Here is a 23,949-nt window from a genome sequence, read left to right on the forward strand (position 1 = left end):
GGATGCCTAACTTTTTTTATTCATTAACAATCTGTGCCATAGTATTAAGTTTTTTATGTTTTCTGAAGAGTGTCCCTTTTCCTCTCTTAGACATTCCAGCTGCAGCTTCTGTCTCCTAGTAGCAGCATTGTCCCAGCATTTAATACAGGAACCATTACACAAGTTATTAAAGTTCTGAACCCACAAAAGGTGAGTAGCACATTTGAAGACAATATTTGAGCAAGGGGTAAGCATATTTCCTGAAATAAAATTCTGCTTTGTTTCTCTGGGTTTTTCTGACTCATAGTCATAGAAGAGATCTGTGAAAACATCTGGTCCAACATCCTTGTTCTTTTGTAGATAATAAGCTGAGCCAGAGACATTAAATGACTTTGTGGCATCTTGTTAAAAGGCAGCTTAAAAAACCACCACCACCAACAACTCTATTTAGAGTCTTAAAGGTCTAGTTTTCAGGTGAAAAAAGCTTAGACGTTTAAATCTTTAAACAAGTTGAAATCTGGAGTAAGAGCACTTAGGCAAATACCCATACATACTAGTTTAACTATTAAGCAGACATAGCAAAAATGAAGGCATTTTTATGAAGTAGCCAAATAAAAAATAGCTTTAGAAACTGAAGTAAAATTAAGCTATGTTTTTAGTTTATCTTCTGAAAGACATAAATTGGCTCCTGTAAATAACAAGCAGTTTACTGATTTTCAAACAGTTTTTGAAAATACTTCAGATAATTTCTTCACATGGAAAGATTTCTGGTAGTACCCATAAATACTAGTATGATTTCTTCCTCTTCTAACAATTTGCCTTTTCTCTGCTGCTGGTTACTGTATAAGACAATTGTATTAGACAATCTGATACATAGAGTAAAAATTGTCTTAGTGCATTAATATTTGAAATCTGCCACATAGAGTACATATAATTGAGTTCTCTTATAACTCTTGCTGTTAACTGCAACAGTACATCTAAATGTAGAGCATAAGATGAGGACGTGTTTATCTCAGTTTTCTAGAAACTTGGATAAAAGGGTTGAGTCCTTTCAAAAAGCATCCAGTAAATGTTATTATGCTCTTACATGGTTCTGTGCTTTTAGTAAAATTGTAATATTAAAGCCCATGATGTATTCTGAGGTGTTCGGGAAAGGCACTTCCTCTACTTGACAGCATGATCATTCATAGCTAGAGTGCTAGGTGTTTTGTTTTGTCTATATGTGATTTTTAAGAGACAGCTTTGCTTTGCTTTTTATAAAAGTATTGATCCCTAAGATTAATACTTAATTACTTAATTGTTAGGCTGGACAGATTCTAAATATTTTATTTCAAGGTATAATTTGTGATTCTCTTCTTATAGCAACAGCTACGAATGCGGATCAAGCTCACATATAATCACAAAGGCTCAGCAATGCAAGATCTAGCAGAGGTGAACAACTTTCCCCCTCAATCCTGGCAATGAGGGTTTGGCATCATTCTCATTCTTATCCCACTCAATCAAAGGAACTCTGGGAAGGAGGTTGTGATCACTGGCAAGTCCCCCCACCAACTGTACCATGGGCATGAGGAGCCGAAGAGAACTGTTGAGGAGGATTTTCCTAAAATTATTGCTGACCTTGAAGCATTGTTAAAGACTAATCTCCTCTCCTCCACTGTTGAGGCTGGCTGCTTCTGGAGGCTACTTCGCACTCTTCCTCCTCTTCTCCTTTTTCCGCACTTCCCTACCCCTTCCACATTTACAGCCAGAATCAACATTCCCTGGGCCCCTGAGGAAATAAGCAGCTGGTCTGGAGGAGAGGACTGGAATTCATGGCAAGAAAGCACTCACTCTGTCTCTGCAGCAAAGAGTTGCCCCTTCTTTATCCTGTTGTTTCTCTGTGGAGTGGGCGAGGTGGGGTATTTATTCCTCACAAGCTGGGTTACCATCTTCAGACACTTTTTACATCTGGCATTCAGAATGGAAATGTAACAATGGACATTAGGGAGCCCTGCCTTTTTCTACTGGTTCCCCCAGTGTTTGAAAGAGGCATTAGGCTCCTGGTAGCCTTTTTTGTGCATTGCTGTATACACACAGACACACACATTTACGTATGTATGTTAGCAAGAACTGGTCAGACCTTGAGAGGTTATTTGTAAACACTGGACAGATGCAGTTAAAAAGAGCTAAATTGTTGAGATTTGGCATGAAGGATATGGTGCTCTATTTGTAATAGAAACTTCCAAGGCTCTTCCAGCTCCCCTTTCTCATCATTCTTTAGCTGTAGTCATGACTACTCTCCATGATTTTCAGAATTGATTCCCTTTAAGTGCAAAGTGGACAGCTTCTAAAAGATATATTGATAATTATTACTGCCCCTATTCCCACCACAAATTTTAAAGTTTCTCCTAAGACCATAACTTGCCTGTTGAACTGCGGTAAATGGGTGGAAAGAAGAGTTCGCCAATTTTAAAGATCAAACTCCTTAACAAAAGAAACTTTGCCCATAGGAAGAGTGAGTATCAGACTCATCCTAGAGTATATTGGAGTCATTTCTCCAATACTCCAACCTCCCTTTTTATTTCCTGAGCCTGGCTTGGACCTTGGCATTCCGTTTGAATTCCTTCTTCTAACTGGAACATTTGTGTTGTATCTGTAACACTGGCACTGAAATAAAGACCACACGGTTAAAGAAATCTTTCCTATATTGTACTTTATGGTGTTGGAATGAAGCCTTGTGGCTTCCTTGCCTCCTGTGTCAGAGCAAGTCTTATGGACACCATAGGAAAAGAATATTCTTAGTCTTAAGAAATTGGTCCCTTGAGAGAGACCAAGCTCATGAATATCTGCATCAAAGACTTGAGGCCTGGAGAGTGGAAACTCTGAGTGTTTTTTAGAAAGGAACCTTGTGTTATTAAATCTTAAAATTGAGTTGCTGGAATGAGGTAAAGGTGACTGCTGTGGCACGTGTTGAATATACTATGTATATTCAAGTATACAGGCACAATGTCTTATATAATAAAGAAGAAAGAAAAAATGAGGCCACCTTCTCTTAAAATGTTTGCAACCGTTACTGTATTTAGTACAGTATAATGACCACTTTGGCTTCAGTCTTAAACCCGGGTACAAATACTCATTTTTTTTTCTCCATTCCACCAAGCCTTTACTTAAGGTCTTCAGTGTCTTGTCAAATCTAGCTCTGTATCAGATGCTAGACTATTCCTAACATTTGACAAACTGGAGTTGATCCAAAGGCTCCAAAGGGAAAACTTTGTGGTTTTACTAGTATACAAGAGCAAGACCTGCTAAAACTTAACTCCTGTGGATAAATGGTTGACTGAATCAGTAAGAGGATATTATCCTGGTGCATAGTTTTCAGTAAAGTAAGTGAGGAGTAGTGCATATTTTAGACAACTGCTCTGCCTGTGAAATGAAAAATAGCCTTCAAAGGTTTCTTTTCAGACCGACTTCATTGGATGGTTACTTAATGCTGTGAAACATGATGGGATTAACATGCTATTGGTGGATTTCTTGAATAGAATTTTTGTCTTACATTCCTCTTTGTGGTAGAGGCTTTATTTTTCTCTCTCACAATTGTAGTTAACCAGCTCAGGTTTTCTGTTTTTGTTTTTTGTTAAACTGAGTTGAAGCTATAAAGAAATCTGCTGAAGACCATGCTAAAAGATAGTGCTAGCAAATGGAACTAGAAAGGGTCTGTGTGACTGACAAAGCCTCTCTCTCCTTGGTTGATCATAGTCCTGAGGTAGTGTTATATGATCATCCTTACCTTGTCTAGAAGGAATAAAATATCATGGCCTTAACACAAAGGGTGCTGCTTAAAACAGGAAGTGATTTCGGAGACTGAACCTGAGCAGCCGTACTGAAGTATTAGCAGCCGAGTAACTGCCTAGGATACTGATGGTTGTGAAAACCATTTCAAATGACTGGATCTTTGAAAGCTTCAGCGTGCCTTAAGTTTCCACGATCAGAGTTAGTTCTCCTCTCACTTGGCCTTGCAGCTAAAAGGAGAAATCTCTCAAATATTGTGAACACTTGCACATTTCTGTAATTCCCTAGCATAACCATTCAAGGGGGAGCAAATTTGCATGACGTTACAACTTTAGAGCCATTGTGAGGAGAGTGATTTCCATGGCTGCTTTAATAAGCCAGGGTGATAAGCAGTGAGCCTACACACACACTTCAACAATTTCCTATGCACTTTTACCTCATTGTATTCCTCTTCCAGAGTAGTTTGTATCCTACATTGCCCTCTCCCCTTTCCACAAGCAATCCTAAGGGAGAATTCATCTAAATAATCTCAAAAAACTGTAGGAAGGATGCTTTCCCTGAGAAGCTTTTCCCACAGTGCTCAGGTGCTGTTACCTTGAGGCGGTTTGGACAGTCATGGAATGTTTTATGCTGTGTATAGTGATCATCTGTTAATTTTAAGGTCTTTCTCATTTAAAGAAACATTCTTACTGTAACATTGGGAAGGGGTTCTTTCCTCTTGCTAGGTTAAAAGTGTGGTTCCTACCCTTTGTTTGTCCCATTAATACATGAAAATAGACTTTTAAAACGGTTGAGCACTAGTGGTTTGAGTATTTCTATCCACTGTATAATGTGCTTTCCATATTTATGTCCTAGAAGAGGTTGGAAGTTAGGGACTACTGTTTTTGAGGTTCAGTGTCATCTTCTGCATTGGAAAATATTTTGGCCATGAGAGCTAGGGGAAAGAAAGTTTGAATGTTTATGTTTTTTCTTAGTGAATGTATTTTAACCTCAGTGTCCTAAACTGAGAGAGAGCTAGAGAGCAAAAAATGGACATTCGAGAACTTTGGAGAGAAGTTGTACATGTCTGTGTACTTAATGAGTTTGGGAATAGGGAGAATTACTGAAGAGAGTTGCTCAGAAAGAACTGAAGTTTAATACACTTTTGACCAGCTTTGGCTTGGGAGGGTGGGGCTGCTCTTAAAACTGGATGTGAATAGCTCTTTTTTTCCCAAGCAATAGCAGTGAGTGGGTCCCATCTACAGAGTTCCAGAACCTGGGACACTTAAACAGAAGAAAATGCTGAAGCATCTTGAACAGTTGCTTCATGAACTTCCATGAGGCTGATTCTGGTTTCAGGATGGAGCATTGAATTTTTTTTTTTTTTTTTTTTTCCTTCTTCTCCCCATTTTAAAGAACCTGCTGTTGTTCTTTGTGTGTTTTGTTTTTGTTTCCTATTTGGGGGCCTCATGGTAAAGAGCCTCTGAACTCTTTCCTTTGTGAACTCTCACTATGTTCCTGTAAAGTCCCTTTTCTTTCATAATGTTGTAAGTTACATTTTCATTAAACCCCATCACATCTTCTTTACTGTAAAAATATTAAAAGGCTGTTTCCAAGTGGGATGGCTAATGAAGTTCTAATTATTGCAGACATATTTTTGAGATGTAAAAAAATTTAATGATAAGTCTTAGAGGTGAGTGAGGAATAAAATGGATGTAAACATTTACATGGGATGCATTAGTATTCTGCTGTGTGTATTGTCTTTTGGTTGAAACAAATTATGAACAGTGACTAATAATAAAAAGTCAATACTCAATGATTTAAAATTTGCTTTCTTGCTTCTTACTAGTAGATTTGAAGACTTGGATGAATTTTTATTTCAGTTTTGAGCTAAACTTACCTGATAAATGTTCCTTTCACAATCAGAATTCTCACCAAGAGAAATTTGAACAACTTAAAAACTAGTAGGCATTATAGACAGTGGAAAAGTCTTAATTTTCACTATAATATGATTGCTTATATGCTTCTTCACATACGTAAATTCTCAAACATGGGGAAAAAAGTGAAATGTGTTTTAGGAGTGGTCATAGGGTTTCAGTTATAAGCTTCACTTTGTGATATGTTCAGGTAGATGTTCTTGGTAAAAGGAAGTCCTCATCAGCCAAAATGAGTCAATATCCTTGTCTAATGTTATATGAACTTTTCCATAGAAATGAGTGGTTGGAAGCTTCAGGTTAGTTCTACTACTCGGATGATCCCTGACAGTCCCTTGATTGAGAAGAGGAAGGTGTAGGCCTAGGCAGTTATCTACTTTACACAGAATTGCCCTTTGGCACTGTTTGATAAGCTATATTTCTATAATCTTTATATACAGCTTAGTTAAAATTCATCTTTGTTCATATTAAATTTAGTTGACACTTTATATGTAATTAGATGAAAATACAGAAACTACAATGGAAAAGTTGGAGTCTAGAAAATTACTTAACACAATGACATATTAAGATTTGAACTTTAATCGCAAAGAACCAAATTCATTTTTTATCACTTTTAAGGGTTTTCCATGCTATTTACTTTACCAGTTCAATTGTCACCATATTTGAAAATATAAAAATATTCAGATAAAAAGTTTCTTCAAATCTTGAAGGCAGGTGAATACTGCCTGCTTATTTGGAACTGAAGTAAGGAATATCTAAATCCAGATTTAAATCTAAATCTGTCCAATCTATGGTAGTATAAGAAGGTATTCAGTCCTAAAGATGACTTTGTTAGAATCAGAGGATTGGGAACTAGATGTAAATAGGTGAATGTAGTATCTTATGGCTCCTTTACCAAAATCTGATAGACACAAAATTTCCTTCTCTAGACTTTGTTCCTTTTTAGCAGTGAGGATCAGGAAAAGCTCCTATGATAAAGTCTGTATGTGAATTGGGGTTGAGGGGACTGCAGATTATGCATAGCTGTTATGGGAAGGATACAGAGTAGGGAGGGCTTCTAATGACTGCTCTGTCTCTTGGCTTAATCCAAACTGATTTTTATAATGATGAACCTGCAGTGAGGGCAGATGGATTTTTGCACAAAAAATCCCAGAGGAATTTATTTTTAGGGTTAGTCTCAGCTGTTTACCATTTCTGGAAATTGTAGTTACATAACTCTTGGCATACATAATGCAATTGCTTTGAACTGGGAGAGAGCATGAATATGTGACCTTTGAAACAGTATAAAATGTTAATGACAGTACATAATTTGAAAAGAAAACTCAACTGGTTGTCACTACTGAATTGGAAAAAATCAGATCTTAAATCATGGGGATGTTTAAAGGGATTGGCATCATTCCCTGAAATCTTGGCTGGTGGCTTCTTTTTCCCCCCTTTTAAAAGAGGTGCTGTCTTCGTAGTGTTTCCAGTATGGAGTAGTAAATCCATAAACTTTTAGCAATACTTTTATTATGAATTGATGCTTTAGCTGACTATCCCATTAATTAAAAACAAAAAGCCATTTGCCAATTATTCCCCAGCATGAACTCAAACCCTGGTCCTGGGACAAGATCCTTCTTTTTCAAGTGATCAAGTATTAGAGATCTGCTCATGAAATCTGGAGAGGGTAATGTGTAATACCTCAAGAAACAAGCTTTTGGAATCACTTATTCTGAGCCACATTTTTTATTCCTCACTACCTGCCTGCCCACCCTCGTTAAATTCCACTTCTTTCTCCATATTGGGGGCTGACCCTAATATAATTGATTTCTTGCTGGAAAGAAGACTAGCAGCACTGAAATGGGAATCTGACTAGTTTTGAGTAGCTTTCTTGAAAGGAACATAAAGGTAGAAGGAAAACCAAGCAGGGTGTACAACCTAAGAGCTTTTCCACCTTTTACCAGACTCAAAAGATGACTTAATTCATTAAAATGAGACCAAGCAAAAGAAGATTACTGGAGATTGGAGCTTTGGTATATTCAAAGTAACTCATGGTAATGAGAAAAAGTAGTGACCATCCTTTTTCTTTTACAAAAGTAATTTGTACAGAGTTAAGAGTTTTTGCAAGAGCCAAATTTTGTCTTGGAATTTAAAAATCTTCAAATAGATACAGTTCCACAAGAGAGGAAAACAGACTGCATAGTTAGCCCTCAATTTTTCTTGTGCTAAGCCTGCAATTTCCATTTTTTTAAACAGGTAACTGGGCTGGACTAGGCAAACTGAAGCAATGGATAATAAATGATACCATCTTTACCAGTTATTCGAAACTCCAGAGATTATTAGTTTTCTGTCGTTAAATATCCTTACAAATTACTTTCAGACTCATCAACATCTTTGTAAGAGAAGCCCTAAAAGCCAGAAGTCTTGGGAAATTCAGAATTAGAATGGCTGCTATGATCCCCTACATGTTATGCTCTTTGTATGTGATACTCAATAAATTTTCAAGAGTAGCTATTCAGCCAATATTCACTTCTGTTTCAGAGTTTAAGAACCAAAAGTTTAAATCAATTTGCACAAGGGAATAGGTCTAATAAGTTAGAGCTGAGATTTCAAATCAGACTGACTCCAAATTGGGCCCACTGACTACAAAACTGATCACTGCAGGAGCTAAAAGAAAATGAAAAATTAACTTTTAAAGACTTTCTTTATTAACTTTGCCAATAATCAGTGGTTCATAGACGTATTATTGCTTGAAGCAGAGAACAGAATTCTGATAATTTCGCTAAATACGGCTGGGAAGTGAACTGACATTTTGTTTCTGAGGTTGGGTTGCATTTACTGAAGGTCGTAATCATCTCTAGTAAGAAAGAGAAAGGGCCTTGGTAAGGTAAGTGTTGTCAATAAATAGTTCATTCAAGGGCTATGCAACGGAGGGTGACAGGCCAGTTTTCAAACAGAAAGAGGGTTCTTTGAGAGGTAAGTTATGAGAGCCGTCCTCAACGGAGGGTAGCGCTAGTCCTCCTGCCGGTACTTGGGTGGCGTGGACAGCAGTAAATAACTCTCCCAGCACCTCAGTCCTCCAAACCGAGCGCGGCCCGCAGTGGAGGCCCATCCCTGCGGAGTCGCCAGGCTCCACCCGGCCGGCCCTTGGCCGCCAGCCGGCGGGGATGCGCCTTCACGGCGCCAGAGCCACGCGAAGGCCACGCCGAGCCCGCAGCAGCGCAGGTCCGGCGGGGCTGCGGGAGGGGCGGGGCCTGGGGCGGGGCCCGCGGCCTGGGGGCGGGGCCGCCGGCTGCTCTCGCGCGCCGTCGCGCCGGCCGGCGAGCCCTGTGCAGCCTCCGCCGCCGATGGGGGAGGTGGAGCCCGGGCCCTCGGGCCCGCTGGAGCCCCCGGAGCCGCCCGAAGCGCCAGCGAGCCGCCGAACGGCAGGGATCCGGGTACTGAAGGTGAGGCGGGCAGGAGGGCAGGCAGGCTGGGGAGGGAGCAAGCGAGGGACGGGAGAGGCCGCCTCCGCCCCGCGCTGTGGCCGAGGCTGCGATGACCCCTGCCCCGCCTCAGTCAGTCAGCCTCGCGTCCCGGCCGTCCCCCGCGTCCCCCGCGCAGCCGAGCTGGGAGCGCCGTGGTCCCCTCGGAGGCCTTCGCGCCGCACCCCCGCCGAGGCCTGGCCGCCTCCGCCCCCACCGCTGCCCATCCCTGGCCGCGCGCCAGCCGCCTCGCAGGCCCACGCCTCTGTCCGGCGTCCGCCTGTTCGCCGCCGCCCACCCGGCTCCTCCGGGACCCTGGGTCCCGCCTTGCGCACCCGGACCGCGCTCGGGGCCCATTCGGGTGCTCCGAGGGCCGGCGGGCTCCTGGAGGACAGCGGGGCTGGAAGTACGCAGGGCTTTCTCCCCGGACACCTGAAGACATCACCCCAGCGGGAGGATGGCGGCGGTGATTGGCCGGGCGCTGCGGGGTGCCCGGGGCTGTGCCGGGAGGGGCCGGCAGACTCTGCCCTCCGGGCTTACAATCGAAGTGCCCCCCCCCCCCCAACCCGCGGCTCCCCGCTCGGGAGACGCTGGCGAGGAGGGATGACCTGCTCCGCCTAGAGAGAAAATCCCCGGAAGAGCTTAATCACCGGGAATGGCTGAGCATGTTGCAGAAGAAAGGAGGGGGTGATCAAAAAGGGGCATTCCTGCTTGCGGGAGCCGGACTAACAGTCCTGCGAGACTGTAATGGGGGAGCAGTTATGCAACAGGCAGCAAGCGGGGCTTTGGCAGGAATTAGGGGAATGGGAAGAAAAGAAAACAGTTGCGGGCTAGGGTGTTGTGGAGCCTTGAAGGTGACGACGAGAAGTTTGAAAGCATATGGAATGTAGAGTGGGGAGGGGACGGTGAAGATGGTTAAAGGGAGGAGTTGTGGGAGGCTCTCTGGGTGGAGTTTTCTATTAGCCTTCGAAATACAAAATTTTCTGTAGGTCAAATATGTAAACTGAGTGTCCTTCTGGAAGTGGAATGGAATTCGTTCTCGAGTTCTAGAAGAATGTAGCCAGGGAAAAGGAAGAGAGAAAATTGTAATCAAGGACAAAATGGGATAACAACAAAAAGATTGGAAGAATCCAGTGAATTGAAAGAACAAACTGTAACTGTAAAATATAAAAACAAATTCTGCCACTACCTCCCAATCTTAATGCAGTGACTTAAATAAATAACTTCTCATACTTTGACTTCTGCATAGACGTCGTACATAACTATTGTAATTTATTTAATCGTAAGTTGCAAATATAATTGTCCAACAGCTTTTGGATATTCAAACTATAAGGTAAAAATGTAAATTGAGAATGAATTCAATTTAAAAAAAAAAAAGTTCAACTGGTTTGGCTTATCAGGAAATGGCAGGTCTGAGAGATAGGCTTTGCCCTCTGGCCTAGAAGGTAAACAACCTTGGCTTTTTTTTTTTTTTTTTTTTTTTAATAACTTTTTTTGGGGGGATGGTGGTGGTGAGTGATTGAATTGTGAGAGGGAAGTAATTGAGAAATTTAAGACTTTTATTGAAGACAATCTACCTCTGGTTCCCAGATTCCAACCTGGGAATCATCAGAAGGATGCCAGAAATTGATCTTAATTGCAGTATTGAGCAGGTGTAGTGGGAAGCTGACAGTCTCTAAAGACCTTTGCAGCACTTGCTTTATTGCATATAGTAAACACTTTAAATAATCCTTGCAAATAAATGGGATCAGCTATGGAGATTAGGGCTCTGTGTCTTACATTAAAAAAAAATTCCCTTAATTAGCTGAGCCATTGAATTTTGTGCCAAGGGAAGCTAGAAAAGAACATGTACATATAAAAGTTCCTGATTTGGGAAGAAAGTCATAATCTCCTTCGTTTTCTTCTCTGAAGACCTTTTGAAAAAAAAAAAACTTTGTACTTTTTTACACATAAGAAGAAACTGTGAACTTAATTATTGTTAAATAATATAGATTTTCATTAAATGGCTAGTATCACTAAGACAATATAACCCTGGCAGACTAGCTCTAGGTCCATCTGTGTGGGTTATTGGAAAATTTGATTCAAAACTTGCCCCTAGGTTCATTCAACAAATGAATCTATTTAGAATATATATACCCCTTTACATTTGTAGCTGGAATATAAATATGATATATTTAATACTCTTAAAAATATTAGAAGTACCTTTGAAGCATAAGTTTGAAACTACTTCAAATATTTCCTGTAGTTTGGGATTATGGTATATTTTCATTTGTTTTATTTAGGCTCCAGAAAACATGAAGTTACAACGAATCTAGTCAGTGAAGACCATGAGATTTTTTCAATAATAGTTTAAAAATTTTATCAAAATAATATATGTACATGGTTTTAAAAATCAATATCAGAAAGATTTTAATGAACTAAAGTATTCTTTCCCTTCCAAAATGTTCTTTACCATGTATGTATATTCTCAGAGATGAGCTGTTTTAGTTTCCTAGGCTGCTTAAAGCAGGTGGCATAAAATTGGTTGGCTTACACAGTGGGATTTATTAGCTTACAGTTTTGAGGACCAAAAAATGTGCAAATCAGGGCATCATCAAGGTGATGCTTTCTTCCCAAAAACCTGTGATCCTTACTGCCAGTGATCCTTGATTCCTCTGTCACATGACAAGGCATGTGGGGTTTCTCCTGGTCTCTCCCTTCTTTTCCTGGTTCAGTTAATTTCAGCTTCTGGCTGCTCCATCTGTGGCTTTCTCTCTTTGTCAGAATTTCATTCTCTTATAAAGGACTCCTGTAAGAGGATTAAGATCCATTCTAATTGAGGTGGGACACACCTTAACTGAAGTAGCCTCGTCAAAAGGTCCTAACACTGGGTCCACACCCACAGAAATGGATGAAATTTAAGAGCATGTTTTTCCGGGGTACATAAAGGTTCAAACCACCATATGAGCCCATCTTACTTTAGAAAGTTTTGAATGCAGGAATGTATCTCCTCCCTTAGGGTATTTCATGTTCTAGAACTCACTGAAGATGGAGAGGTTTGTTTGTTTTTTTTTCCTTACTCTGCACACCTTACAGTTAACTGTGTAACTGTATGTGGTATTTGATATGTTTATCACCTTTGAACTATTCAGAGCCCTCATATATTATCTTTGTTTTTGGAGACTTTAAAGCATAAAATTGAAGTAGTGGGTTCTTAATTCATGACTTACTCTAAAGACTGGTTTCTAGAAATATCTTTAATCATAAGTGTGCTCTTTATACACTTCCTTGATGTGAGAGTTGATTATAGTTGTGTTCTCTTTTAGATAAGTTTGTCAGGAGAACAGTTCTAGTTCTTATACAGAAGTAAGGGAGAAAATGAGTAAAGCGTTCTTGATCTAGCAATTCTAGTGGAATGGTGATTCTAAAACCTGGAATAGCTCAGAGGACAGTGTAATCGGCAGCACTAGTACTGGCTGCTAAGAAGACCTCTCCAGCAGTTGCCTGAAGCTTTGGGCAATGGAGCAGGACATTCTTGAGAAGGAAACACTAAGTAACTCACCAGTGGCTACAATAGCTAAACAGATCCTCTAGACAGTTGCTGGAAGGCTTTTCTTTTATTAGTATCAAGGCCTTTTAAATGCCCATTGAACTGGCTTAAAAGATTGATATTAAAATTCTAACTCAGCAGGGTATCTTCCTAGGATGGACTATATCATATAGACAAGAGATATATTCTTTGAGGTAAATGATGACCAACAACACATATGTTTCAAAATGTAACATTCCTTAAGGAATTTACAGTCTTAAAGGAAATATAATGCATACACATTTTTAAAAAATGACTGTTAAAAATCCTCACAGAAGAAAAATCATGGATGAACTAACATAAAACTTCCTGGGTTCGCCCTTGACTTTTTTAAGACCGAAAAGGCCAGTGGGCCATTATTTAAGCCTAAAAGCTTTTAAAGAAACTATTTGGTGGGTGTATCTGCTTGCTCTCTTTTAACATCAGTGAGCAAAATTTCTCTCTACTGAGTGCAGAATGCATAGTAGTTTCTTTGCATAAATGTTACTGTACCATATAGAATACTGTTTTTAGAGGGACCAGTTGATCTTACCCAAAGATTAAAAAAATCAGGAATATTTAAAATTAACCAGCGGTTAAAAGTATTTAGTGGTACACATAGGATGGTTCCGGTGTTTGAAAAATAAACATTCCAAAGCCCTTGGTTAATTCAACTTTGAGAATCTCCCAGTTCCCACTTGTAGCAAGGGTTTATCCTACTTATCTAAATTTAGAATCGGTAGTAATCCTCATGGTTTTGTATAGCTATGCCCAAATCATGCAAAATGATCGATTTACTTATTTTGTTCTAAATTTAAACAAGAAAGCTCTGTTTTTCCTTTTTCTCAGATGGGGTTGTCTTCTAACTTTTGCTTCCCTTTCTTTGCTGTCTTTGGAAGTTGAATTTTAGGTACTACAAATATCTTCAAATAATATTTGCCTTATTTTTAGGTATTTCTGTTTAGGAATAATAATGAAAGAATTTATATTATTCCTTTTCACTTTGTGGCTGATACAAAGAAAAGACTGTAGGTTTCTCTACAAAAATGGAGATATTTTCTAAGTATGATCAACTTTTGCCGGAGATAGTTGGGCTAAAGTACAGGTTGGGAATAAATTTCTGTGATGACAGCTGAATCTTGGATACATCTGTCTCCCTAGGTGTTAAGAAACTATAATAGTCTCTCAGTGGAGAAGAGAAGAAGACATATCAAATGAATAATTAAAACACATTGTAGCACATGTAATAATAGAAGTATGTTCAAGGTGAAGAAATTCTACTAAGGAGAGAGTGGAGTCATTAATTCTTTCTAGAAAAGACAGAAGAATGGGGATGGGGGGAGACATAGAGTGCTCCATAAGGAAATTTATAAATACTCAAGTAGCGTTTGAAGAATAACTCCATACTAGTCAGATGGATGTAGTGGAGAATGATGTTTCTAGATAGTCACAGAGTTTTAGAACAGTTTGTGGTGTTTGGGGAGTTTCAAGTAGTTGGATATGACACAGTGTGAAGAGCAGTGGGGAATGAAACGGGAGATGTATGTCACTGTAATTGTTACTGGGGATGTCTGTTTTATAAAGTGAACAAAAATGGCCTGATCCTAAAAATGATCAGAGGTGAACGTTGAACTTTAAAAACTTGTTATATTGGCTGTAGCAGTTGTTTTTGCTTTGAGATAATGTGGTTTCACAATATATGAATTTCACATACCTATGGTTATCAAATGCAACAGTAATTTTTTTTAACATGACGGGAGTAGAAAGAATGTGCAATATTGTGTTGAGATGGTACTTGCTTACTTTGGGGGCAGGGGGTCAGGATGCTGGAGAATCTTACAGATTTGCGTTGAGATTCGTTCATTGTAGCACTGTTTCCAATAGTGGAAAATTGGAAACAAACCAAATGCCAACAGCAGGAAAATGGATAAATTGCTGATATATTCATAATATGGGATATTATTCAATAGTTCAAATGAATGAGCTGGATGTGTTAATATAGATACATCTGTATACCAATGTTGAACTAAGTTAAAAAAAATTGTAGGGTGAAGCATAAGCATAAGATTTAGAGTTTTAAATTCTGTTAAATAATACTGTATATAACTTGTGTGTATATGTGTGTGTGTATGGCAAACATTAAAAAAGCATGGGATGAGAAATACCAAATATGGTATGGTGTTTGTTTCTGGGGGAAAGGGAGAGAGGAATGTGGTTGTGGTGGGATACCTGCTGGCTTCAGCTGGATATGGAATAATGTACGTGTGTTCTTTAGAATAATAATCTGAAGCAAAATGTCAAAATATTAAAATTAGTGGTAGCTGGATAGTAGGTGCTATTCTTGACGCTTTTCTGAAAACTTAAGAAAGGGTCAGAGAGCATGATGGATGGAGATATGAATACCCAGCAGTAAAAAAAATGAAGTTATCCAGATTAAGAATGGGGATGAGAGACATTGGAAAGTTCTATAAGGGAGTGGCACCTGAGAAGAGTGTAGGAGGGGGGAGATGAAGACTCAATACGTCTAATTCAGTTAGGTGTTCTAGCTAATGAATTCTTTCTCTGGATATTTTTTAGCGAAACATGAAACACAGTGGGAGCAGAAGTTGCTTGAATAGGAGAAGTAGGTTTGGTTCTCGAGAAAGAGACTGGCTGAGAGAAGATGTGAAGAGAGGCTATGTTTACCTTTATGGAGCAGAAGCGACCACTGCCACTACAACCACTACCACCTCCTCCTCCTCCTCCTCCTCCTCCTCCTCCTCAGACTTACGTCTTGTCCTTTGCACGGTAGAGACCCCAGCATCTGAAATATGTGCTGGTGAGGGAAAGGAAAGCCTTTATTTACAGCTTCATGGAGACCTGGTCAGGTAAGTTCTGAGGTTTACCATTTTTATTCTATTGGAATATAAGTAATAAATGTTTCCTGCTTAGAAGTGGATTTTAGGATTTTAATTGTACCAGAACTAATGTTGATGATGGAGTCATTGGTCTTGAAAAATGATTTGTCTTTGGAATTTGTCCTGAATTTAAAAACTGTTGGTGAAGGAAATTTGGATGGTTATTTCATTTGGATTATACTGTAGATCAGATATCTAAATGTAGCATAACATTTTAAAAATTATTTTTTTTGAAAAAAGTAATACATGTAAGAAAGAAATTGAAGTCTTCCCAACTACCCAGACCTTTTCCTAAAGGCAATAATTATTTCTACTAGTTTCGTAAAGGCAATGTTTATTACCACTAGTTTCTTATGCATCCTAGAGATGGTCTATGAATTTATAAGCATGTGTATGCTCATGCGTGAGTATGATGTATCTCTATATATAAATTTTAAAAGTAATGGTACTATATGCAGCATATTGTTGATTTAATATCTCTTAGATCTCTTTCCACATTAATATTTGTATAGTTTTCATTCTTTTAAATAACTTCATACTATTCCATTATGAATCCACTATAATTTTAGCCAGTCTCTTAATAATGGACATTTAGGTTGTTACCAGTTTCTTTCTCCCACAAAGAATGCTGCAATTAATATCCTTGTACTTATGATGTTTCTTGTATATGGGGGTCTGTAGGATAAACCCCGAGAAGTGGAATTGCCGGGTCAATAGACCTATGCATTTATAATTTTGATTTAAATTTTGAATAAAAATGAATTATGTAAAAATTAAATGTTAAGTGAATATTTAAAAATTAATTACAGATAATTGTCAAATTCTTCTTAGAGGTTGCACTTCTATCAATAATAGAAAAGTATACCTGTTTCCTCCTTACTTTCTCCAACACATTAGTGAAAATTTATGTATATTATAGACACATACTAATGCATGAGCCACATACCTGTTTGTAAATAGGAATGAAGGCTGGCAATTTTTAAATTGAGGAATAATAAGAGTCAGCATTCCAAGGACAAATAAATAGGAATTTTATTTCAATCTGCATTTCTCTTAATGAGTGCAATTGAGCATATTTTCATGTTGAAGAGCCATTTGTGTTTCCTTTAAAATTTGTTATATAATGTGAAGAGAAAAGTATTCTCATAGTAGTCTTATAGTGTGCAAGTGAACTCTTTGATTTTTCATTCAGGGTTGTGTTTTTTGTTTTTTTAAATTACTGTTAGTTCTTTGAACTAAACGTCAAATAGGAGTTCTTTAAATGCCTGGTAATCTTTTTTTTCGTCTCCCTTCTATGTAATAAATAAATGTTCCTCTTGAGACAGAATTAAAAACTGTGGATTCAATACTGTTGAAAGTGAGGAAGGAAGCTCCCACTCACACCTGAAGAAGTGGTAATAATAGTAACACTTCAGCTGAGCTAAAAATGGATGTTATTTTAAATGTCTAAACTGAAGTTTACTATGTATTCCTTTTAGGATTTGGACTAATCCCAGAAAAAGGAGATTAGCATTTGAATGTTTTCCTTGTTCACCCGTTAATGTGCTCAAACAACTACATTTCCTAAACTATTTGTAAAACAAAAGGATCAGACTGGGCGATCCTTAGACAACACTGATTCCGATCCAGTTTTTTCAGTTGGGAAGCCTTAACCTGTATTATAGCTGATAGTGGTTGATGAGTTCATTTATTTAAACATTTGACTTATTCATTTGTATACTAATGTATAGGTATGCCAAGATGTTAGAAATGTGGAGAAATCCCACTTGAAGTGGCCTGCTATTACTTGTTAGGTAGGTAGTTTAGAAGCCAAATATAATATAGTGTATTTACTTTTGTGAGTCATAAGCTGCAATTAAAATGAGGAGTTGTCTCTTTTCAGCTATGTGACCTTCATAATTTATAATGAAATCGCTCTTTCAAAATATAATTCATTAGAAAATAATGAAAACCCTTGAACTGTGGCTTGAAAGAATCAATGCATTTTTATTGCTGGAGTAGGAACTCAAGAAGGATGACGACAATGATTTTAGATTTTAGCTAACATTAGTTGCTTTCTTGGGTTAGTCAGTATGCTTAGTGCTTTAAACACATTTTCTCATTTAGCCCTCACCAAAACCCAGAGGGAGGTAGTATCATGTCTTTGTCATATGAGGAACATTTAGGCGTGGAGAGGTCCAGTGACTTGCTCAAGATCAGTAGCCGCCAGACAGTGAGAATGCCTAAATCATTCAAGATACTGTGGACTTCGTTCTGAGTAAAGGCCCTTGAGGAGAGGAACTCACACAGCTTCCCTTACTCAGTTTCAGTATTTAATCATGCTTACTTAAAGTTCTTTTTTAGATCTCTTACTCAACTTTTAATTGCTAGAATGCAGAAAGGAATAAGTACTTTCTTTGGAATAACCCTTTATGAGATAGTTGACAATCCAAGGCATTATCTTTTTTAATGACCTTTTTTTTGCTGAAGTATAATGTATGTTCATTGTAGAAAATTTGGAAAAACAAAAAAGAAAAAGAAATAATAATATTCAATGCTTATGATTTATTTATGTAGATTACCTCATTCAATCCTCACAATGATCCTGTAAGAGAAGTCCCCATTGTATAGATAGGGACAGTGAGGCTTAAAGAGGTGGAGCATCTCACCTGAGATCATTCAGCCTGTGAATGAGAGAACTGGAATTTGAACCCTGGCCTTCAGACACCAGATCCCCAATCCATAACCTTCAGTGCCTCCCCATGGTAACATGTTTTTTTCCAGATCTTTTTCTAAGTGAGTGTATATGTACTTAATAAATGCTCAATAAACGTTATCTTTTTGGGTTTTTTTTCACATCATTCACCTCTTAGAAATAGTGTTGTGATGATTGAACCTTTGCCCATAAATCCTTCCATTGCTGATTACTTCCCTAGGCTAGGTCCTGAAAATGGAATTACTAGGACTAAAATTACCCTATGTGTTGTGTTAATCATCCTGTATTTCCTTCTTTGCTTCCTTTTTTTCCAGTCATGGACTTGTCACTTGAGTATAATTGAAGGATTACGCATTTATAGAATTTTAGCATTTGCAGAAATCTTAAGAGAGACTTAGTGAAACTAAGTCTGCCCAACCTAACACCCCTGTCCGCCCTTTCCATTTGGTAATACGGGGATGGGGTGGGGGCAGGGTTATTTTAGTTAGGGAGATTTACTGGCATTTGAGGAGCAATGGGCAGAGAGGCTTAATGTCCTCAGTGTGTGTGGGACAGTCCTGTACAACAAAGAATTGTCTTGCCCCCAAAGCCAGTAACTTTCCTAAGATTTATTTGAGAATCACTGACACCATTTTCTTTGTTTTGTGGATGTGAAACAGGCCCAGAGCGTTCTGCTCTTAAAGCACGGTCCCAGAGCTGGCTGGTGGGAGAGCTGTGGTTGGGACTCAAGTGTCTTGACTCCTGTCGACTGCTCTTTCCATTGTATTATTTGGTCTTTTTTATTGAACTGTTTAAGTGATAAATGACTAGTGAAATTTAGTGTAATCATGGCCTTCTGTCTGGAAAGCTGTAACATGATCATATGGAATAAAATAGATTGCCCTTTGGCTCATGGCCATATATTTACTTTCATTCTTAATCGTCAAAATGACTTGAGATTTCTGAGTGATAGGCTGTCTTTTAAGATAAGCTGAGAAGTAATAGAATGTGTATAACAGAAAATAACAACACCCCTGGGATTTGGAATCCTGAGTTCTAATTCCTTTGCTGTCACTGACTTCCTGGGTGACCTCTGGCAAGCTACTAAAATTTCATTTATCATATTTTGATGTTACGAAAAAAGGAAAGAAAAATCCTGTTTCAGGATGCACACTGAACTGATGATTATCATTGAGTAGGGGAAAAAGAGATTGTTTTATGCTTCATATTTCTGTAGTATTTTAAAAATTTAAAAGAATGCACTATATATGAAATAAAAATTATTTTCTTTTATTTCTTAAAATAATTTTTTTTCAATTTTACTGCTTCAGAGTCAGGGTTTGTCTTACAGTTGATGGCAGGTCATAGTTTAATTGGCAGTGTTTTTTAACTTACAGTACATAAAAAATAGTGTATCTTTAAAGTAATAGTGTAATTAGACTTAATGGAGTATGGTTATTTTAAAACATAACTTATGTTTCTTGGTATAAGGTAATATGTTTTATTATTTATAGTTATTTTAACTATATAAAATAATGTGGTCTACCCAAAAGCAGCTGGGCTTTGTAATCAAACCAACATAGGTTCAAACCCTGATGTCGTTATGTACTAATTGTTGACTGTGAGTCTGTTATCTAATTTCTCTGATACTCGTTTTGCTTATTTGCAGAATACGGGTAGCTTTGTAATATGTAAAACATTATGGCATAAACATTCATTGAAGTATCATTATTGCTGTTTGTATTATTATTTGCATTATTGATTTTAACATATGCAGATTTTACCTTTATAGATGACCAGGGATTGAGTTTTTATTCTGAATTTGATGACGAGAATGCTACTGGCTTCTGTTAGGATTTTTGATACAGTGTATTGCTGTTCCCTTTGTTGGATTTTAATAGTGTTTTTGCCTCCCACTTGGATATTTGGAATGTATATATGTTAACTATGGGCACTGTTTAGAATACCTATAATGTAGAAACATACTACTCTTGGCTAAGAGCTATAAACTGCAATTGATAGCATTACTGTATTGGTTGGCTGGTTTGGAGAGAAATTACTATACGTATATTTATTAAGATTTTCATGGATTAAATACCACATCAAAACTATTGTAGTTTTACTGTCTCCTTAAAGGAGATAGTAGTAGAAGTAGTTTAAACAGTGAATGGAACATGTTATTGTTAACACTGCTCTCTCCTACCTGCTTTGCAGTATATAATTTCCTTTTGATTTGCAAGAGATTTAACAAATAGCTAATTAATAGCCTGTTAAACTTTTGGAACTTTGAAACACAAAATTGAGCTGTAAGCAAATTATAGCATTTCCCTCCCCCTCTACTCTTAAGCAGAGGAGTTTAATGAATAAATGGAATTAGTCCCTCATTTTACTTGTTGCTGCTGTTCTTGAAATATTGCTACTCAGTTATGCTAAATTAATGAGAATAGATGGTAAGTTTTTCTTGATTTTTTTTTTTTTTCCTTCTCCTTCCAGCCGAAGTACCTTCTTTGGAAGGAAATATATAAAGAGATTTTTGAAATCTACAGAACCTTTAGATTTGACCATTTGATCAAAATGTCAAGATGGATTAAGTTTCCATTTCTCATGGTTTTCTAGAGAGAAATAGAAAAATTGAGCTAGTGTGATTTAGCCTTAAAATGTAATTATTTCTTGGTCCTAAATATGTGGTCATTATATGGAATTAAGATATTTAAATTCATTGAACTCTGTATCCCAATATAATAGCCACATTCAGGTGGAATTTGTATTATATTAGGAAGATGTCTTAGATACCTCGTAGAATCTTGAATTCTAAAAGACCCTAGAGATCAACCTGATTCTTATAGGAGTGCCTTCTAAAATATCTGTGTAGATGGCTCTTGAGCTCTCTGTGAGCACTTTTGAGAGGCTCTCTGTTTCATTATTGGGCATCTCTGTTATTAGTGTTCTCATACTCAGTCCCAATTACGTTTACAACTTCTCCCTATTGCTCCCGGTCCCATCCTTTGGAACAATACAGAGCAAGTTTAATCCTCCTTGACATTTGAAGAAAGCCCTTTAATTACTCTCTTAGTCTCCTTGTCTTCAAGTTATTCTTCACATTACATCCTTACTTTACCTCTCCAGGATGCAGTTTATCAGAAGTCCCTCTTCAACCCTTTTTAGAAGAATTCTTCCATGGTACTGAGAGAATGCCTAATGTTGTCATAGACCTTGTGAATTTTTGTTTTATTTGACTAGGAATTAATTGAAACTGATGTTTTTATTTTTCTTTTTTTTTTAACTTTTAATTTTGCAATGCTTTCTAACTTATAGAACAGTTACAAAAATAATATAAATCCCAAACTGAGAACTCCAGCATACACCTATTCCCACAGATCCCAGATCCACCAATTTTAACATTTTGCATATTTGCTGTATCATTCTATCTAGCCAGCCATCCGTTTATCCACTTTCCATTTTCCGAAAAAGTAGAGTATCTGAAACAAAACCAAAAAGCAAGTATTGGAAGTCTATGTGTTCAAAAGGCCTTGAAATGCACAATAGTCCAGATGAGTAGAAATATCAAATTCTCAGTCGTAGAAAGCAGATTGGAGGTTATAGGGAGAGGGAGAGGATGGGGGAAAAGGAGGAATGTTTGATGTAAAAAAAAGGGGGGCATATTGGGCATGTACATGAGAATGGCCCAATGGAAGATGGGGGAATAAGGAATATATTAAAAGATTTTTAAAATTAAACGATAATTTTTATTACTTTATTAATTTTTTTTTTTTAATTGTGTAAGCAGAAGACTGGAACCTACTGAGCGCCCTCTTCAGATCGTTTATGATTACTTATCCAAGCTGGGATTTGATGATCCTGGGCGCATACAGGAGGAGGCAGCAAATCCTGACCTCGGCTGTATGATTCGATTTTATGGTGGTAAGAATTTACCGTAGCTTTGTGAATATTTTAAGTTTGCCTCTTTCTGCTCAGTTCTTTAAAAGTATTTTATCAGAAGCTAGTTTTAGGCCAGTTAACTAATCTAGTTACAAAACAAAAACCAGGAGCTCATGGAGTTAGAAGTATTAATCAAAAGCATCTTTCCTTTTTGCTTTTTTGTTTTGCTAGCTTAGAATTACTTTGTACCTTTGCCAGACTCTTGATCAGACTGTTATATCAGTTATATTAACAAGCTCCTGGTAAAACCCCAGGAACTTCTGGATTGTTGGGGTTAGTTGGATAGCTAATAACTTTGGAAAGTAGGTGGTTATTATCATACATAATTTAACATTTAATGAGTACATCTGTCAAATTTTTATGTTGGTGAAACTAAGTCTTTAAATCTAGAATTTTTAACTGCCTCTTTTGGTGTATTTTTTCCCCCTTAGATTCTTTTTTCACCCAATCCCTTTAATAATAAAGACAGACTTGTTAAAATCAATTTCCCTTTCTAATATTACTTTGCAGATACCCTTTCTAAAGATTACTTCCCAATTATACACATTCTACTAATACTACTGCTAAGTAACATTTATTGAGTGCTTATTTTGTTCTACTTTTTTTAATACATTTTTTACTGTGAAATTTAGCATATATACAGAACAGTGATAACTTTCAAAGTACGATTTAACAAGTAGTTATGTAGGTAATTTCAAAGAATATGGGTTACAGTTCCACAATTTCAGTTATTTCCTTATGGTGATATATAACATATATTGTATGCTACTTTTATATGTATGAACTACCTAATTTACTCTTCGCCACTACCTTGAGATAGGAACTATTATGCCTACTTTACAGGTGAGAAAACTGAGGCAGACAGAGTTTAATTAATTTGTTCAGGTTCATACAACTAGTGAGTGACAGAGCCTTTTACTTTTTTTCTTTAACTTTTTATTTTGAAATAATCTCAAACTTATGGAGCAGATGCAAAAGATAATATCGTCCGTGCAGGCGCTAGGAGCATGCTTGTCTGCCCAGTCTGTCTGGTGGTGGCCTGAGGGACTTGCAGTCCCAGAACTTGCCCTATATGTAGAAGATAGCTCACATAGCCCTCCTACCAAACACTGTGGGAGAGCAGTTAAGTCATGGCTGCCTGGGGCAAGGTATCACTGGCTGTAGCACATTCATTGCAGTGCCAGAGACCCTGAGGAAGCTGTTCCTAGGGAAGAGGGGACATTCATATTTGCATAAATGAGGTAATTCCTAGTACCACAGGTACATGCTCAAGACAAGACACATGTGCACAAAGGATCAGGGTGGCCTCTGTGCTTTGCCTGGAGCTATTCTTCAAACTCATTGTATGGATAATCTCTGAAGGAGAACAGTATGCTCAGGTCAGTCTGCAAAGACTGGGAAAGGAGTTTACTTTTTTCCTCCCCCCACGCCCCCATCACACTGCATTTATTATCAGAACCAGTAGTCAACAGTGAATGATTGGCTGACTGTGCTCTTTTGTTCATGTTGGACATTATCTTGATAACTGCAATAGGAAAACAGGATTGTTTTTATGTTACAAAGGTTATGCCTGGCCTCTGACTTCCAGCAGCAGGTAGATTCTCAGGAATTCATGTCAGTGGCATTTACCATATGGGAGGCACCTTCCCTTTGCGTCAGAATTTTTTGTAGGGCAGGGGAGCACCCAGTGTTGGGCTGAAAACATCTGAAGATAGAGAGAATAGCCTTAAATAATCATTTATCATGGAGGGCTTCTAAGTGCCAAGTCATAAGAAGTCTCATCTAGACA

General features: G+C 37.9%; 2 protein-coding genes across 5 annotated transcripts in view; both read left to right on the forward strand.

The window, feature by feature from the left end:
- The window catches only part of AP1G1 (adaptor related protein complex 1 subunit gamma 1), a 134,173-nt gene extending 128,631 nt beyond the window's left edge, over window positions 1–5,542 (forward strand). For all 3 annotated transcript variants that reach the window (XM_037815484.1, XM_037815483.1, XM_037815485.1), the window contains 2 exons: window positions 91–189; window positions 1,342–5,542. In XM_037815484.1, coding sequence (XP_037671412.1) covers window positions 91–189; window positions 1,342–1,443 — 201 coding nt within the window. In that variant the 3' untranslated portion in view covers window positions 1,444–5,542. The remainder of the gene's footprint in view (window positions 1–90; window positions 190–1,341) is intronic.
- Window positions 5,543–8,961: 3,419 nt separating this feature from the next.
- PHLPP2 (PH domain and leucine rich repeat protein phosphatase 2) overlaps window positions 8,962–23,949 on the forward strand; it is a 75,673-nt gene continuing 60,685 nt past the window's right edge. The window contains exons 1-3 of one of the 2 annotated variants that reach the window (XM_037815780.1): window positions 8,962–9,085; window positions 15,228–15,517; window positions 22,006–22,142. In XM_037815780.1, the coding sequence (XP_037671708.1) occupies window positions 8,987–9,085; window positions 15,228–15,517; window positions 22,006–22,142 (526 nt within the window). In that variant the 5' untranslated portion in view covers window positions 8,962–8,986. The remainder of the gene's footprint in view (window positions 9,086–15,227; window positions 15,518–22,005; window positions 22,143–23,949) is intronic. The other variant, XM_037815781.1, reaches the window with a different exon arrangement.

This window comes from Choloepus didactylus, chromosome 22 (assembly GCF_015220235.1).
Source record: "Choloepus didactylus isolate mChoDid1 chromosome 22, mChoDid1.pri, whole genome shotgun sequence".
Classification (NCBI taxonomy): Eukaryota; Metazoa; Chordata; class Mammalia; order Pilosa; family Megalonychidae; genus Choloepus; species Choloepus didactylus.